Source organism: Ascaphus truei, chromosome 7, assembly GCF_040206685.1.
Source record: "Ascaphus truei isolate aAscTru1 chromosome 7, aAscTru1.hap1, whole genome shotgun sequence".
Classification (NCBI taxonomy): Eukaryota; Metazoa; Chordata; class Amphibia; order Anura; family Ascaphidae; genus Ascaphus; species Ascaphus truei.
Window position 1 is genome coordinate 52303319 of NC_134489.1, and position 16263 is coordinate 52319581.

At 43.2% G+C, this 16263-nt stretch overlaps 1 protein-coding gene across 6 annotated transcripts in view; it reads right to left on the reverse strand.

The window, feature by feature from the left end:
* The window catches only part of ANKAR (ankyrin and armadillo repeat containing), an 88215-nt gene that overhangs the window by 34137 nt on the left and 37815 nt on the right, over positions 1-16263 (reverse strand). For 5 of the 6 annotated variants that reach the window (XR_012802642.1, XM_075608396.1, XM_075608393.1 and 2 more), the window contains 5 exons: positions 15746-15990; positions 14468-14636; positions 13307-13548; positions 3285-3438; positions 3035-3196 (listed from right to left, as the gene is read on the reverse strand). Coding sequence is in view for 5 of the 6 variants with exons in the window: in XM_075608396.1 (XP_075464511.1) it covers positions 3035-3196; positions 3285-3438; positions 13307-13548; positions 14468-14636; positions 15746-15990 (972 nt within the window). In the remaining variant the exon portion in view is untranslated. The remainder of the gene's footprint in view (positions 1-3034; positions 3197-3284; positions 3439-13306; positions 13549-14467; positions 14637-15745; positions 15991-16263) is intronic. The other variant, XM_075608397.1, reaches the window with a different exon arrangement.

Sequence of the window (16263 nt, forward strand, 5' to 3'; positions counted from 1 at the left end):
GATGAGAGAATTCATTCAGAAGAAACCCCAAGAAATTTTTAGACGCAATAAGAGGATAACAGATTATTGTGCACATTCATTTTTGTAGGAAGGTGAGCGGGTTCAGGAAGTGTCCTCTACTTCCTTGATGAATCAATTATTTGTGAAACCGAATGGCTGTTTCGGGTGTGGTTTTTTAAACAATGTAAATTTGCTGTTAAGGTTAATTCATTTCATGATTCCACTAAGACTAATATATATAGGATTCATTCTATTCTGGAACCAGGGTCATGTGTAGGATGTGAATGAGGCCAGATAGCTTAACTCATCCCTCTCTGAAAGCACAACAAGTCTTTATGTATTTTCTTAACTATATTGGGAAAGTCACAGAAAATAAAGGGTACTTGTAAATGTTGTGGAGTGGTAAGAGAGTGCTTCTCTATGTGGAATGCTTTGTATCAAGGGAAGGTAAAAATGGAATGGCCTTGCCAAGGGGTAGATAGCATGAGAGATACTCACTCAGCCTGCTTAGGATGGATAAAGGAAGTGAGTAATCTTTGTCACACAGGAATAGTGACAGGACTATGCTACCTGTGAATACAGACAGGGAAGTATGAAAAAGTCCACTTAGCCAGGAGGATTAAAGGGGTTGGCAAGGCAACCAGCTACTGGCAGTGTAAGAAGGGAATGTGTAACAATAATGTATCGATTACACAGGCACTGTTAGTTTTCAGAGCAGGGAAAACATACAACTGAAATATAAAGGGTTAGCATGCAGAGCTGCAAAGGGGGGAACAGAAATTAGCAATCCTGTTCCAGGACACATTCCTTTTTTAATTGTTCTTCCAAATATGTTGTTTATATGGCTATGTGTATATGCGGTATGTAGTGTGTGGGAAGGACCATATGCAGGTTGAAACAACGTATTTATGTGCATTTACATGCAATAACTAAAAAGAATCACTGACTCTCCTAGATGACTGCAGTGTTTCTGTGATTTCCACGAACCGTGAGCATACCCCATGAGCCTGCACTTATCTTGTTTTCATTATACAGTACTGTACTCCACTCTCAGTTGTTTTGTGGACTACATTGTATCTCTTAGTTTTGTACACTTCTAGGAGCCCCTGGATGTGGTTGAGCAAGTTTGCTCCACCCTTTTACCTGGTGCTACTTGGACTTACATACTGGTAAACTTCGGCGCATTCCCCTCTCTTAACTGATTCATAGCAAGGACTGTGCAACCAGGACAGTGACAGGCATTACTCCCCCATTCATTCTGGGATATAGTCTTTTACATAGTGAGCCGAATGCTTTGTTCACTTTCTGGAGGTTTGGAGCAAGGGAGAAGGGAAGTACCTGTGGTCATCCAGACTGTAGGGAACGGGCCAGAAGAAGGGGTTCATCCCCCGAAACGTTGCCCCCCTCTACTTGCTTTTCATTTATTTCCTCCACATTTGTTGTTTTTCCCTCCACTTCCCTTCCTTCCCCAACCCCCCCCCCCCCCCCACTCCTCCCTACTTCTGTTTTCCCTTCCCTCGTTGCCCACACTCCTCAGCCTCCCGAGTACCTATTTTCCCCTCAGGTGTCATTTGCACCTATAGTAGTGTTTATATTTGCATCATTTTTGTGTATTTATCTGCATACACATTACATATATACCCTTTGCTGATTATCAGTTTGCTTTCTCTTTGTGTGCTGGGAACCATATATTTTGTACTGACATTATTTGGGAGGGTTGGGGGCACCCCCTTATTCCCGTTGCACCATCCACATTCTTACCAATTTTCTTGGCGGATCCATTGAGTGCTGTCTACGCTGTATACCTCTTATTTTAAAATGTGATCCAGTGATGAGAGAATTCATTCAGAAGAAACCCCCAAAAAATTTTAGACGCAATAAGAGGATAAGAGATTATTGTGCACATTCATTTTTGCAAGAAGGTGAGCGTGTTCAGAAAGTGTTCTCTACTTCTTTGATGGATCAATTATTTGTGAGACTGAATGGATTAATTTAAGTTTTGTAAGGTTAATTCATTTCATGATTCCACTAAGACTAATATACAGTATATAGGATTCATTACTTTTTTAATTGTTCTTCCAAATATGTTTTTTATATATGGCTATGTGTGTATGCGGTATGTAGTGTGTGGGAAGGATCATATGAATGTTGAAAAAATGTATTTACATGCAATAACCAAAAAGAATATGACATATGCTAAAGCAGCACATGCTTGGGATAAACATAATTGGATATAGTGCTTGTTTCAAATATACTGTATAGTCCTGGAAGGAGTATCTTGTGGCCCAAGAGGAGGCAATCAACTCTGTACGTTATTACAAAGAGAATCCTTTTGGATTTTAATGCTTAACACTTTGGAAGCAAAATTATTAAATAAAGATATGGAACTATAATCTTATGTATAGTTATTTGTTTCCCTTTAACATTCTCTAATATGTAATTATAGGATATTACGTGTGCTTTACTTCAAATGGTGGTGAAATTGTTACCTTCCGTTTCTGTATTTAAGGCTACGGAAATAGTATTATGTATGACTTCCCTTGAGTAAGCCTTCTTTGTAGGGAGAAAGGCGTTGGGCTATTATTTTTGTATCTACCAGATTGTGTAATAAATTAAGTACTCATTTTTCATTCTAGAGTGCCGAGATTTTTTGGTTTTGCTTCCAGTGTCTTATTTTAAGCACCTATTTTTGTGCTTCAGATATTTCCATTTCTTCTCTTTTTAAAAAATGCAAAATAGGACTTAAAAGACAGGGTGTTATATAGCTGTATTCTTTCAATGTATTGCATCAAAGCTACAATGCACCGGTACTGAAACTTATGAGATGCTCTTATGATTCAGTAGGTGGTCTCACTTATGGAATTCCAGAATTTCTGTAGGAATCGTATGTGTATAAAAAAAACTATTTCAGCAAAAGAAGTAGGTTCACTACATCTACAGTAACACAAAAAGCCACAATAGTGACATCAACTTGTGCCAAAATAACTGTTAATAAAAGCAATTCCTATTATTGGAGTAAAAATAATCTGCATACCAATACACATGGTTCCCAAAGCTTTTATGATGCTGAGCAGAGTTCCCACTGCTACCCTGGAGTTTCGCAACAATCGGACTAAGGGGCTAATTCCATTCCCTTCACATATTTGGTCCTGGTGACGTTTGCTGTCCCTGCTTAGAGCTATGACTGCTTGGCCACCTTCAGAGATAAGCAAACACAAATATAAATGTACAGTAGATGCTGGCATACTGCTATGTTGTGTCAGAGCAGAGCACAGAAAACTTACCAACATATTGCATTTTATCAGAGGGTGACAATAGCATGTCTATGATAAAGTTGTAGCCAATCTGTTCAGCCATTGTTTTCTGTTGCTTTAGTGTTTGTCCTGCCAGTGCCCACAGAGCTGTACAACCTTGTTCTCTAACCTCCAACTGAAATACCTGTAATGGCAAAAAAGACACTTAATGAATAGCAATTCAAATCATTGACTTTCAGATTTCACTAAGTTCAAAGAATGGACTTTGAGTGGTAAAGGCCAGTATTACTCAGAAACACCTCTTACTGTATTAATTAAACACCTCTCCCATATCTAAACTGTGCTAAAACTGTTTTGTGGTAGTAATGCGAAAAGAGAAAGTCCTCCTTGGCGCTTTAACTCTGGATGATGATGCAGATGCTCTCCAATGGATATAAAAAGAAAACAATACAATATTGCTTCAATAAAGTTATATAAACAATCTGTGTCTTCTTATCACCTCATTGTGCTCCGAGAAAAGAAAGACGTGTGACGGTAAGGGGGTACCCAGGCCACTAATAAAGGTATTTGGCCAGGCCGGGTGCCCCTGAGCCATATTGGGGAATTGTAGATTGTCAGCTCTGCAACACTTGTAATGGCAACAACACTGTGATTTCAATAAAAATGTATGTGTGCCTCCCACCAGGTATAAGCTGGCGAGACTAATGTGATTTCTAAATGAAATGTATAACCGTGGCAGTGTTTTCCTGTAACCGCATAAACGAAAAAATGGTTTTAAAACCCAGCGCTTGGCAGCATAAGCAAGCAGCTTTTAGCTAACTTTCGCTAGGAAGCTCCTAGAGTGCTGAGATTTGCTATGAGCGCCATTCGGGTTAAATCATGAAAACCCATCTAATGTAATTTTTATAGAGTTATATAAAAATTGATGAATTAAAGTCCCCCTATTTTAATTATACCAATATGTTAGGCACATAGGGATTTTTCATTTAACATGCCAGAAACAGAGGAAACACTTTATTTGTAATCACTGTCGTTACAAATGTATGGCAGGAAATTCCTGCAAGGTAATGGCGCATATTGAGCCCTGGACTTCTAAAGCATCCCGCTGGCTCGATGCCCCGATGTCTGGAAAAAGTCTGGAGTTGAAAGGGGCCGATGTACTAAGGTGTCAAGTGGGGAGGTGTAACACAAGTATCCTAAGATGGCTTAGTAAATGTCCAGGCAAATAGTCCAGATGTACGGCCAGCTCAGACAAAATGTCGCCAGGTAAGGGGGCCGGGTCTGGTATGCTAAGCGGCAAAGGTGTGAGGTTCACGCATGCCCTTAGCAAACTAAGAAGCCCTCTGCCAGGTTTTGCAAAGTATTGGCAACTCCGGGATAGGTGGGGAATATTATTCCCACAGAGTAGATTGGCTGCACAGGTTAAGTATAGGACTGTTTAGTGTATAAGAAACCCTGCAGCCCATCAGGAACCAGATTCATCCAAGATTAACATCGCAACAAAGATTCGTAACAAGCTTCAATAGTTCGTAAGAAGTAAGGTACCCAGATCCAATACCACAGCGGCAGAACGAAGGAAGCAGCTCCGGTGGAGTAACAGCAGTTACGAGCGGCACCACTGACTGAGGACTGCTTTCCAGCTCTATTTGCGCACAACTCCCGCTCCTGGGAAATTGTGCCTAAAGACTCTATTTCCAAAGATTTAGTTTTGGGAACAAGATTTTTCGTTTGCCCGTCCCAGTAAGTATATTTTTAGTGTAATTGTAAACTAATGTGTGTATGTTCTTTTCTGTAAATAAATCTTAATTTATTTTATCTCTTCGCTTTGCACAATCAAATGATCCGGGTATTAAGGTGTTAAAAGTGCTGGTCTCCCGTGACAGGCAGGATTTCTCGAATTCGCACTTCTCGAATTTAGCAAAGAGATTGTTCTACAGGAGGCATTTAAGGACCACCCTCACCTGCTGATTATGTTATTCCAGGGTTTTAGAACAGATGAGGATATAATCAAGGTCTACGATACCTGAGGAGTCTAACATGTCTCTGAAAATATAGTTCACGAAGAACTGGAACACTGCGGGTGCATTGCATAGGCAGAAGGGCAACACCATCACGTGTGTTGAAAGCGGTTTTCCACTCGTTATCCTGCTTTATCCTTATCAGGTTATAGGCCCCTCTTAAATTGAGCTTTGTAAAAACTGTTGCTCCATGTAGACGATCAAAGAGTTCGGTGATCAGAGGAAGAGGATACCGGTTCTTGACAGTGATTTTATTCAAACCCCAGTAATCAATACAAGGTCTCAATGACCCGTCCTTCTTTGCCACAGAGAAAAAATCTGCACCAGCAGGAGAACAGGATAAGCGAATGAATCCTCACTTCAGGTTCTCATCAATGTATGTCCTCATCGCCTTGGTTTCAGTTCGGAAAGAGGATATGTACGTCCACGAGGGGGAGTCACCCCAGGAAGGATATTGATCGCACAATCAAACGGTCGATGCACAGGTAATTCTTCAGCCTGTCGCCAGAATAAACAGGCCGGGAGACCGGGTAAGTCCTCCAGTGCAGGCAGTAGAAGGGAACCCACTGGACGACATGGTGAAAGACATTTGCCATGGCAGGCAGACCCCCACATTCTTATCTGTCTCGAAATCCAGTCAATCTGAGGATTGTGGGTACGTAGCCCGGGAAGCCCCAAAACCACATTGATGGCTGGGGAATTGATGACATCCAGCTGGACGAGTTTGTGGTGTAAAACACCAACCGTAGCTCTGATTTGAAACTTCTCTTGTGATATGACCTTCGATCCCAATGGTCTACCATCAATGGAAGAGATACCTTGGGGTATGTCCTTTCTCTGGAAAGGAATCTTGATCCATTGAGCGAAGGCCTCATCCACAAATATACCAGCGGTCCCGGAGTCCATGAAGGCCTTGGTTATAACGGATTGGTCTTTCCAGGATAGGCAGATGGGGACCATCAAGCGACAAGGAGATGGGGAGAAGGTGCAGATACACAGAGGAAACTCCACTACTTGCTTTGGGTGCAGGCGTTTCCCGACTTCTTAGGACAGGTTCGTATCATGTGACCCTTCTCGCTGCAGTAGAAGCACAACCCCAAGTATCGCCGGTGCTGCTTCTCCCGTTCTGTGAAACGCAAATTTCCCAATTGCATGGGTTCCGTTGGTGCTCCTGGTGTTTCATTGGAAGGAGCCTGAATAGGTGGAGTCAGCAGAAGAGACCGGAATCTGTGAGAATGATCCTGCTCCTGGCGTCTCTCCCTCATCTGAAGGTCCAGGGACATGCAAAGGGCGATCCGGCCTTCCAGATCTACGGTAGGTACATGTATGACAGTTCGTCCTTCAGCCTCTCCTCAATGGCGATTGAAAGCAGCCTTCAAAGCCCCCTCTTTCCAATCGGTCTCTGCTGCCAGGGTCCTAAACTTGAAAGCATATTGTCTCATAATGCGAGAGCCTTGGTTTAACTAAAGTAGTGCAAATTCAGCGGAAGCCGCATGGCTGGGGGTATCAAAGATAGCCCGAAAGGCTTGCAAAAAAGCGACGGAATCGTCCAACAAGGAGGAACCCTTTTCATAAAGCGGTGATGCCCAAGCTAATGCTTCATCAGTGAGGAGCGAGAAGATATATGCCACTCAAGAGCGGTGGGTAGAAAAGGATGATGGTTGTGTGTCGAACGGCACCTGGAACTGGTTCAAGAAGCCTCTGCAAGCTGAGGGAAGCCCTCCATAGTGGACAGGAGTCGGGATCCGGGGCTCCTTTAGGACCACAGATACTGGTGCAGTGTCACGAGCATAGATGGGGTCACGCTGGGGGTACTGAGGTGGCTGCAAAGGGTCTGCAGTGTAGCAGAGATGGAGTCCAGTTTGCAAAACAGGATACAGACCTGCAGGGCAGAGATAGGGAGTAATACACAACCTTGGCATGGGATCAGAGGCCTGGGATGCAGGGGTAATCAGGTGCATTCCGGGGTCGAGGCAGGAGGCAGGCAGCAGGCAAGGGTAGTCAGGTCCGGTTCCAAGGTCGAAGCAGGCAAAGGGTAGTCAGGTCAGGTTCCGAGGTCGAGGCAGGCGGCAGGCAAAACAAAGGCAAGGAAGAGCTCAAACAGAACAAGGTATCCAGTACTTTGCACGAGCAAAGACTAGTAGCAACTGCCTGCTATTTAAGGCCAATGGCAGCTGTTGACAATGAGAGCCAAAGAGAGGTTGATTTCCTGTTAGGGGAGTAAGGGCAGGATTTGCCAGGAAGCAGGATGGTCGTGGTAGCTTTGTACCAGATGATGTCACTTCCTGCATGTTCAGACAGATTCCTTAGGCTGCGCTTATAGTGCTGGCGACGGCTTCGCTCCAAATCAAATGCATTGTTGTCCGTCGCAAGCGCTTATAGTAAGCAAGGAGCAACGTGGCGGTGCAAAATTTGGAAGCTGGTCAAATTTGATTTTTCAGAGGCTGTCGCCACATGACAGCCTCTGAACCAATCAATCACCTGGTCGCCCGCGACGTCGAGGAAAGCGAATTACAACTTTTGCTAGCGGCGACGGGTGACGTCATCGGTCACGTCGCTGTCACTATAAGCGCGGCCTTATACAGATACCCAATTGAGTGGCCTGTTTAGCAGAAACAACCATGGATCAAATGGTAAATCTAGACCCAAGATCATTCTCAGCCAGTTCCTTATTTTCCACCACATATGTAATAGCGTAGCTTGTGCTCCGCACCCTTTAGGGCAGAGTGGCGTGTATCCTTGTACAAATTTGGATAATTTCAGGGGAGTGAGATACCATCTTGTAAGTAAGTGCCTTATATGCATTCTCTTTTAGGGTTGTACATATTAAGCTCTTAGTGACTGTCAAAAAATATTTGATTCCATGTTTTTTCCTCTAAACCTCCCCCAGATCTTCTTCCCACTGGATCATAAACTTAAAATTTTTTTGCAGCTTCTTCTGCTGTAAAGGTTAATTCCTTGTATATCTGGAATATGAGTCCTTGCGTGCTTGTGTTTGCCAAACATAGTTTCTCAACATTTCTTAAGGGACCTGGAGGGTGAGCTTTGCTGTAAAATGCCCTTAATTGAAGATACCGAAAAAATTCCAAGTTGAGAATATCCTTTTCTACTCTAATTTGTTCAAATGATTTGATACTCCCATCCGGGCCTAGATCCCGTAGTCTTGAGATGCCTGTCTGGGTCCAAAGGGTGAAATCATTATATTTTAGGCCAGGGATAAAATCAGAATTATTGAGAATAGGGGTCATTAGTGTCAGGATCGTCGTTGTGTCATGCTCCCGTAGCGACACACGTGACGCGCAGCAGACCCGGCACCCTGCCGTCAGACGCGGGGAGGTCTCCGGACTCGGGCTTGGGCTCCACCCCCGTGTTCCGTCCTGCGAGGACTCGGGCGACTTATCACTCCGCGAGGGGTTAAACACCACTGAATCCTCACCATCCGCACCTGCGATCTACTTCGCTCCCGTCTGCCATTGGGCGATGCCTACCTGGTGGGCAGGACTGCCTAACCCTGCACACAGCCCATTGGTTCCTGGCCACTTATATGCTCATCCAGCCCTCTGGCAAACTGGCTGAGCATAAGACTTGATTGCGTACGAAGTGCTTACTGCAATCCTTGCCTCCTTGCCTTGTACCTTGCATCCGCTGTTCTTGTTTCGCTCCTTGTCAGACCTGGGCTAGTACCTGGACCCGACCATCTCTGCTCCTGACCGTGGCAAGTACTTACGATGATCCGCACCTCTCTAACCCCTGACCACAGCAAATACCTATGACGATCCGCACCTCTCCAACCACTGACCACAGCAAGTACCTACGACAATCTGCACTTCTCCAACCCCGACCTGGCTAACTACAACCAATCTGCACTCTGGACACGCTCACGCGGCTGGAGGTCAGTTTATTCTCAATCCCCACCTCAGCCTGGCGGTCACGTTCTGTTTGTGGTGAGCACCCATTACAATTAGTGAGTTCTTGGATGTTAGGGTGAATTTATATTTTATAGCGTCCCAGATCTTTAGCGAGTTACACATTGTGGGTAAAATATAATCAAATCTTTCTCTGGTTTTACAAGGGAACTAGATTATATGATTTAAGTCCAGTGGGTGGCTTACTGAGTTTTCTATTGAGATCTGTCTTTTGAGACCCAGATCAGAATGCCACTGAATTAATTGGCTAATTTGGGCTGCCTTATAGTAATACATCAGGTCTGACATTGATAGACCACCCGCGGTATTTGGCCTTACAAGAATATGTTTGTTTATTCTTGTTTTTTTGTAGTTCCAAATAAACATGGTGATTAATGATTGGATAGAAAGTATATCCTTTTTTACAATTGGTATTGGTAATGTTTGAAAGAGGTACAGAATACGAGCAAGCAGATTCATCTTTATACATTGTACTTTACCAATCCAAGAAATTTTATAACCTGACCAAATTCTGATTTAATCTCTAAAGCTTTTGAATAATTTAGGGTAATTTTCTTGGTAGAGTGTTTTGAAATTATTTGTAATATTTACTCCCAGATATACATATACATTTAGGTTGCCATTTAAAGTTGAAATTAATTGTTATCAGTTTCTCTGTCTCCTTTGTGAGGTTAATGTTCAATGCTTTGGATTTTTAATTATTGACTTTAAAACCTGATATTTGTTAAAAGTTATGAGTGTGTCAAATAGGTTCAGGAGCGATGTCAGAGGTTTAGTCACAGTTAGAATTATATCGTTGGCAAACAGTGCCAACTTGTGGGCTTGATTTACCATCTGGATACCCAACATATCTGGGTTATATCGTATATTAGCCGCTAAGGGCTCCATACATAGCGCAAATAACAAGGGGGAGTGGAGACAACCCTGTCTCGTGCCACTTTTAATATTGAATCTATCCAAAGGGAACCCTTGGCAGATCACGTTTGCTTCTGGGTTTTAGTACAGTGCAGAGATTGCCTTCATAATTTTCTGGCCAAAACCAAAAGATTCTAGAACTGCCTACATATAGGACCAATCAATCGGGTCAAATGCCTTTGCCGCATCAAGTACCAGCACCATAAGCGGTATCTCATATTTATTGGCCCACTCTATCAAATCTATGATACATCTGGTGTTGTCTGTGGCCTGTCTACCCTGGATAAACCCTGCTTGGTCTGGATTTACTGGCGACAGAAGTTTTGTACTAATTCGGTTTGCTAGGATTTTTCAGTAAATTTCCAAATCTGAGTTAATCAGCGGAGCGTGGAAACACCGCTCCCAGCACTACTCCCAAGAGCACCCCAGACAAACCACATTTCCCTCAGTCTAGGTCTCTGCTGCATAGCCCTCTCCCTCAGTGCCAACGATGTCTCCTCTGGGAACTCCATGCATCGGTGTCTGTGATCAGCCGGCACCAAATTTCTGTCTGCACCCTCCGTGCCGGATCCGGCGACCGCAGCCCCCGAAAAAAAGTTTGTTATGGGGTCACCCCTTCCGTGGCCTGGCCCCTCCCACCTCGACCCCCACCACCAGACCGCGTGGCTTCCTATCCGGCATGAGCCCTGCCATGGGCATTGAGTCGGGCCGCCAAGCTCATCCTCCATCGGCAGCCCTGGAGAAAAGGGCGAGCTGTGGGGGAACAGTTAACCATCCGCAACCAGGCCTCCCATCTCCCTCCACAAATCCCAATCCACCGCCCCCCCCCCCCATCATCGGCCTGAGAAATAAAGGGTGAATTGTGAGGAAAGAGTCTGAAAAACCGATCGGGCCTCTTATCTCCCCCTGCCGCCGCACCTCCCCAACCCAGCACTGCGTGTCTCTCGTTCCGGCACAAGTTTTCCACAGGGGAGTGGGAGTATCGCCGATCTCACCCTCTGTCAGTAGCCCGCGTGCATGAGGGATTTTCCCAGTGACAACTTGTCGTTTTTGAGTGGAGCAGTCTCTGCAGCACCCGGGCTCCGCAATTAGGTATTTTTTCCTCCTCTTGTCCTCCCAGTCAGGGTGCAGGTTCATCTCCTCTTGCGTTGTCGCTGGTGGGGGGGCAGGGCCGAGTCCCAGCTTATGGAGGAATATCTCACCTCCGGAGATCTCCTTCATGGTGAGGGACTGGCTGTCCTTCACCAATAGCAACTTGAAGGGGAAAGCACACCGATAGGAGAGTCCACTATCTCTCAGAATCGACGTGATAGGTTGTAGAGTCCTTTGTCTGACCAACGTTAGAGATTATAGGACTTGGAACACTTAGAGTTTGATGTTTTCAAAGGAAATTTCTGTCACATTTCTTGTGCTTTGAAACATGGCCTCCTTTGTTTTGTAAAAATGTCTTGGGGAGGCTCATCCAGCATGGGTCTCGGTCACAGGGCCTTGTAGCAGCGATCCGTTTCTAGGGCGGCCTCTGTCCGGTCTGGCAGCCTAGTTGTTAGCCATTTAGATATAAATTCTTCTGGGTCATTGAAAGTTTCAGGGACACTTCGGATTCTTAGGTTATTTCGCCTGTCCCTGTTTTCTGAATCCTCTTGGCGATCGGAAAGCTCTATCATCTGTGCCTGAAGGTGAGAGGTTTTTTTCTCATTTTTGTTCAGTACTTTGATAGTTTCATCCATTTTTCCTTCTAGGGTGTCTGCTCTGTCTCCCAGAGTTGAGATTTCCTTCTTTATTTCTTTTAGCTCGCTGTAGAGCCAGGTTTTGAGGTTACTGAACAATTCTTTAATATCCTTTTTTGTTGCTTGCTGGCTCAGTTTCTCCCGGTCAGAGTCCTGTTCCGACCCGGAGCCTGCACTTGAGTTTTGCTCTGCCACATGTGATGTCCTCGTGGCTGCCTTGTGTTTAAAATATCCAGCTAAATCAGCCATATTTTTTTTCTTTGAAACCTTCAGAGACATCTTGGTACTGTTATGATACTTTTCCCTTTGTTTTTTTTGTTGGGGAATATTTTTAAGCTGGATCTTGCTTCCATTAATGCCGGGGACTGGAGGAGCTCATGGACTAGTCAGCCATTCACACCGCTGTGTGTCTCGAATATTTTATTTTTTGAACCCAGGGGCTGTAATAGTTCAATTTACGGGCACAGAGGACAGTGGGCTGATAGCGTAGCCAGCAGCTGGGGACCGCAGGTGAAACCACGAAGGGCAGCATACAGCCCTTGGGCCACCTCAGTGGTTGCTCACCAATGCCATAGAGTGTACCTGGACCATGTGGCTATTGAACTCACAATCCCAACACCTTAACCCAGTAGTTGTTAGCCTTTATTTGGTTAAGGAACCCTATAATTATATTATGAAATTTTGCAGAACCCCAACCCTCTCTAATAGTGCGTCTGAGATCAGATGCATTGTAAGGAACCCCGACCCTCTCTAATAGCAAGTCTGAGATCAGCGGCATTGTAAATTATTCTGTATTTGGTACAATTTTTGAAAGACCTGAAAATTGCAGAGAAATCCTTTAGAGATGCCCGCAAAACTGAAGGCTTCCTAGGAACTCTTGTTGAAAAACACTGCGAGGCACTATGCCATGCAACTACCCTAATCTAAGGAAAACACCAGTTGTCTATGTTAAACTTGCATCCGGTAAGCTCAACCAAGTTACTAGTGTAAGTAGTGCTTTCCCCCATTGGTACCATTTTTCTAAACTATATCATAGAAACTTTATATTTATATTCTTGTATGTATTATTGGCTCCCAACTATATCTTGTTTAGGGACTAGTAAGGATGATGGATAGGACTGGTATGGACATATTTATTGATGACATTACAGATTTAGTTCACAGTAACAACATTGAAAACAATTCAATTTACACAGAGATGTTCCTTCAAACATAAGTACACAAAACAACACCAAGACACAGATTTAAATGCCCCAACATGCAGAAAATTTACTTGTTTGCAATGGGTTGGTGGACCTTCTGGCCACGCAAGGGTTAAATCTGTGAGATCAATTATTCTCCTGGCCTATGAAATAGCACTGACCCATTGACTAGGACTAATCTTTCTGGAGCCATGTGTTTATCTGTAGAATGTTGGTTAGTAACAGCCCATTTAACTACTGTAATATATATAAAAAAAATCTTGCCTTTAAGAGCTTTAAAATTGGCTTTGCAACGGATTTGTCCAAAAACTCTTTCTGTATGGTAGCGTTCTGATCAGCAAGTGCCTCCACCGCCATGGCAGCTTTGACTTGGATATTGATTTTCCTTACATGGATAATGTTAATAAGAGAATCAATTGCATTTTCTTTTGCTATGGTGTCCTGGATCAGTTTGTTCCCTCGAGCAAGTTCTGCGATTGCAACTGAAGATGCGCTTAATAGAACATCTTTAAAAGTACACGAAGACATGATGTTAATTTTCATTGACATAAAGAGAAAATATATTATTACATTAATGGGCTCTACGGTGTCTTGGAGTAGCACTGCTTTGAAATTATGGTCTGATATCTCATGTGTTACATTAAACTTTTTTTATCTAAATATTTCATTTTAAAGAGTGGGACAGTATTCCAATGACTGACACACCCTCCAAATGAGTGGGACCAAAACACAATTGAAAACTAATAGCATGCAATACTTGATTTCCATGATTACTGCTGCAATCTCAATATATGTTATGATCACTACTGCAACCTCAATATACAGGTATGTTATGAAGTGGGAAGGATATTTAGGCCCATATTCATTAAGCAGTCTATGCGTAAATAGTAAATGTAAATATTATCCTAAATCCATTTAGTGCTAAAGGGGCCTGCAAAGCAATGCATTGCTGAGCATTCTGCCATTGAAGGAGTTACAGGGTGTTCTTGATTTGGAAATACACTATATTACATCATCCCTTCATTTATTTTAATTTTTTCAGAAAAAACACACAATGTATACTGTATGGCACGCTTAAAGTGGCAATTCCCCCCAGAAGCCCATATAACTTGAACTCAAATAATGCCAGTATCTTACCTCCATTGAGCTTGCCTTTGTCTTTTTTTTATTTAATGTTTTTTTTTGTGTGTTATAATTGTTTTCCTAATCTCTAGCACCAGATGTTACCAAGGTAACTGAAGACTGCACTGGGCTCTGGGGACAGGGCCATTTTGACTCTAATATTTCAACTGCTCATATCGCCGGAATGAAGCATCCGATTTAAAAAATATAAACAACCCCTGAAAGTATAAAATATAAAATATGCAACAGCAATCAGTTCTGGCTGCAGAGTTGTACTGTAACATTTTGTAAACCAGTGTTTACCTGACTTGGCAGATAGAAACTCTACAAGGAGTGGAATGCCTCCTAGATCTTTGATAGCCCTTTGGTTAGCTGGATTTTTAATGCACAACATTCGGATACAGTTTACAGCATTAATCAACACATCTTCTAGGTCTCCATGGAGCAATTGAACCAAAGGAGAAATTCCATCCTAAAAAAATAATTAGAGGGACAGATCATCAGTTTGGCTTGGAAGTGGGTAAACCTAGTTCAAATCCTGCTGACAGGTTCTGTGACACTGGGTCTTTGTTGATCCCATGTGTTTAATCAAATATTTCAAATGATCCCAAGTTCCCTCACTTGAATATTTGCTATTACTTCTAGATTGTTTGACATAACTTGATACAATAATGATCCTTGTCTAGTTGGTTCCTTAATAATTTAGGTTATGTAATTGTCACCAAAAAAATCTGTTTTCCTAAAATGTAATGCTAATCTCATTACTCTAGTCAAAATCATGATAATTTAAAATCACCCACAATTACAACTTGACCTAGTTTGTGCCTCTTCCATTTTCAAAGGTAGTTTGGCTTCCCCAATACAGCTGAACCCTGTTATAAAGCGGTGCTTGGGGTCCACATAATGCAACCACGTTATAACGGGGATCGTGATTTTTTTTTTTAATTGCCACCGCGATCAAGGGTTCCGCATCCGCCGGAGGGGGGAGCTGGGAAAACTCTCCGAGCTGTCCCAGACCTGGCGGCACAGCGGCATCCCCACACAGGACTTCCCCGAGCAGCTTCGCAGGGTGCTGGGAATCTGACACCACAGGTCTGCCATCGTGTTGTGTGTGTGTCTCTCCGTGTATGTCCATTAGCAATAATGCATTGAATAGATATGTAAAAAAAAAAAAAAACCCAACCACAGACGTCATTCGCGCAGCGCCACTTCCGGGTCAGTCACGTGTTATAGGAGCTGGGTCACGTCCTCAGCTGCGGGAGTTGCATGGTGGTGCCGGGGGAAAGAAAGGTAGGAGATGTCCTAAATCAGGAGCCATGTTCAGACTGCATCATAAGCGGATCCATGTTGTAGCGGATCACGCTATAACGAGGTTGAGCTGTATCATACATATTTGGTGGTTTAACTTTCTGCATAATCCTCAAGAGTCTACTTTTCTGACAACATAAACATACTAGTAATGTGACATAGTATATCCTTACAATCAAATAGCAATAGAGTAATTTGTTTAAACCCTTCAGCACTAAAAAAGGCAAGCAACTCCCTGTTAGTGCTAAAGGGGTAAATCTAAGTAAAACTTACCATCTCAGCAATGATATTTTGATTATTCTCCACCTGCGCAATGTCGGACAGAATAATAGAACAACGAGATTGTAGCTCAGGCTGTTGCGAGTGCAGTAACGAAATCAGAACTGGGATGGCTCCTGATTCTACAAGGACCTTTGCAACAGGCATCTGATTTGAGATGTTGCTTAAAACTCCTGAAGTTACACACTGCAGATCCACCTGGTCACTTTTTAAAAGTTCGACAAGACAGGGAATGCTTCCTATAGGAGACATGGACAATGCGATGAGCAAATACTAACATATATGTTACTCGACAAAGAATTCATGCTTGTGTTTGGTCATTCCAAGAAGACTCTGCGGAATGATTCTAAAACGATCCAGTGTTGTAGTTCTTAACTCTGGCTCACCAATATACAGATGTAGCAGACATTATTACACTTGTTTACACAAGCATTGCATTAAGGCGATATTTACTGCAAGATTTACTGCGTAGCTCCATTAACGCTAGTGATATTTACCGCATATTTTTGTGC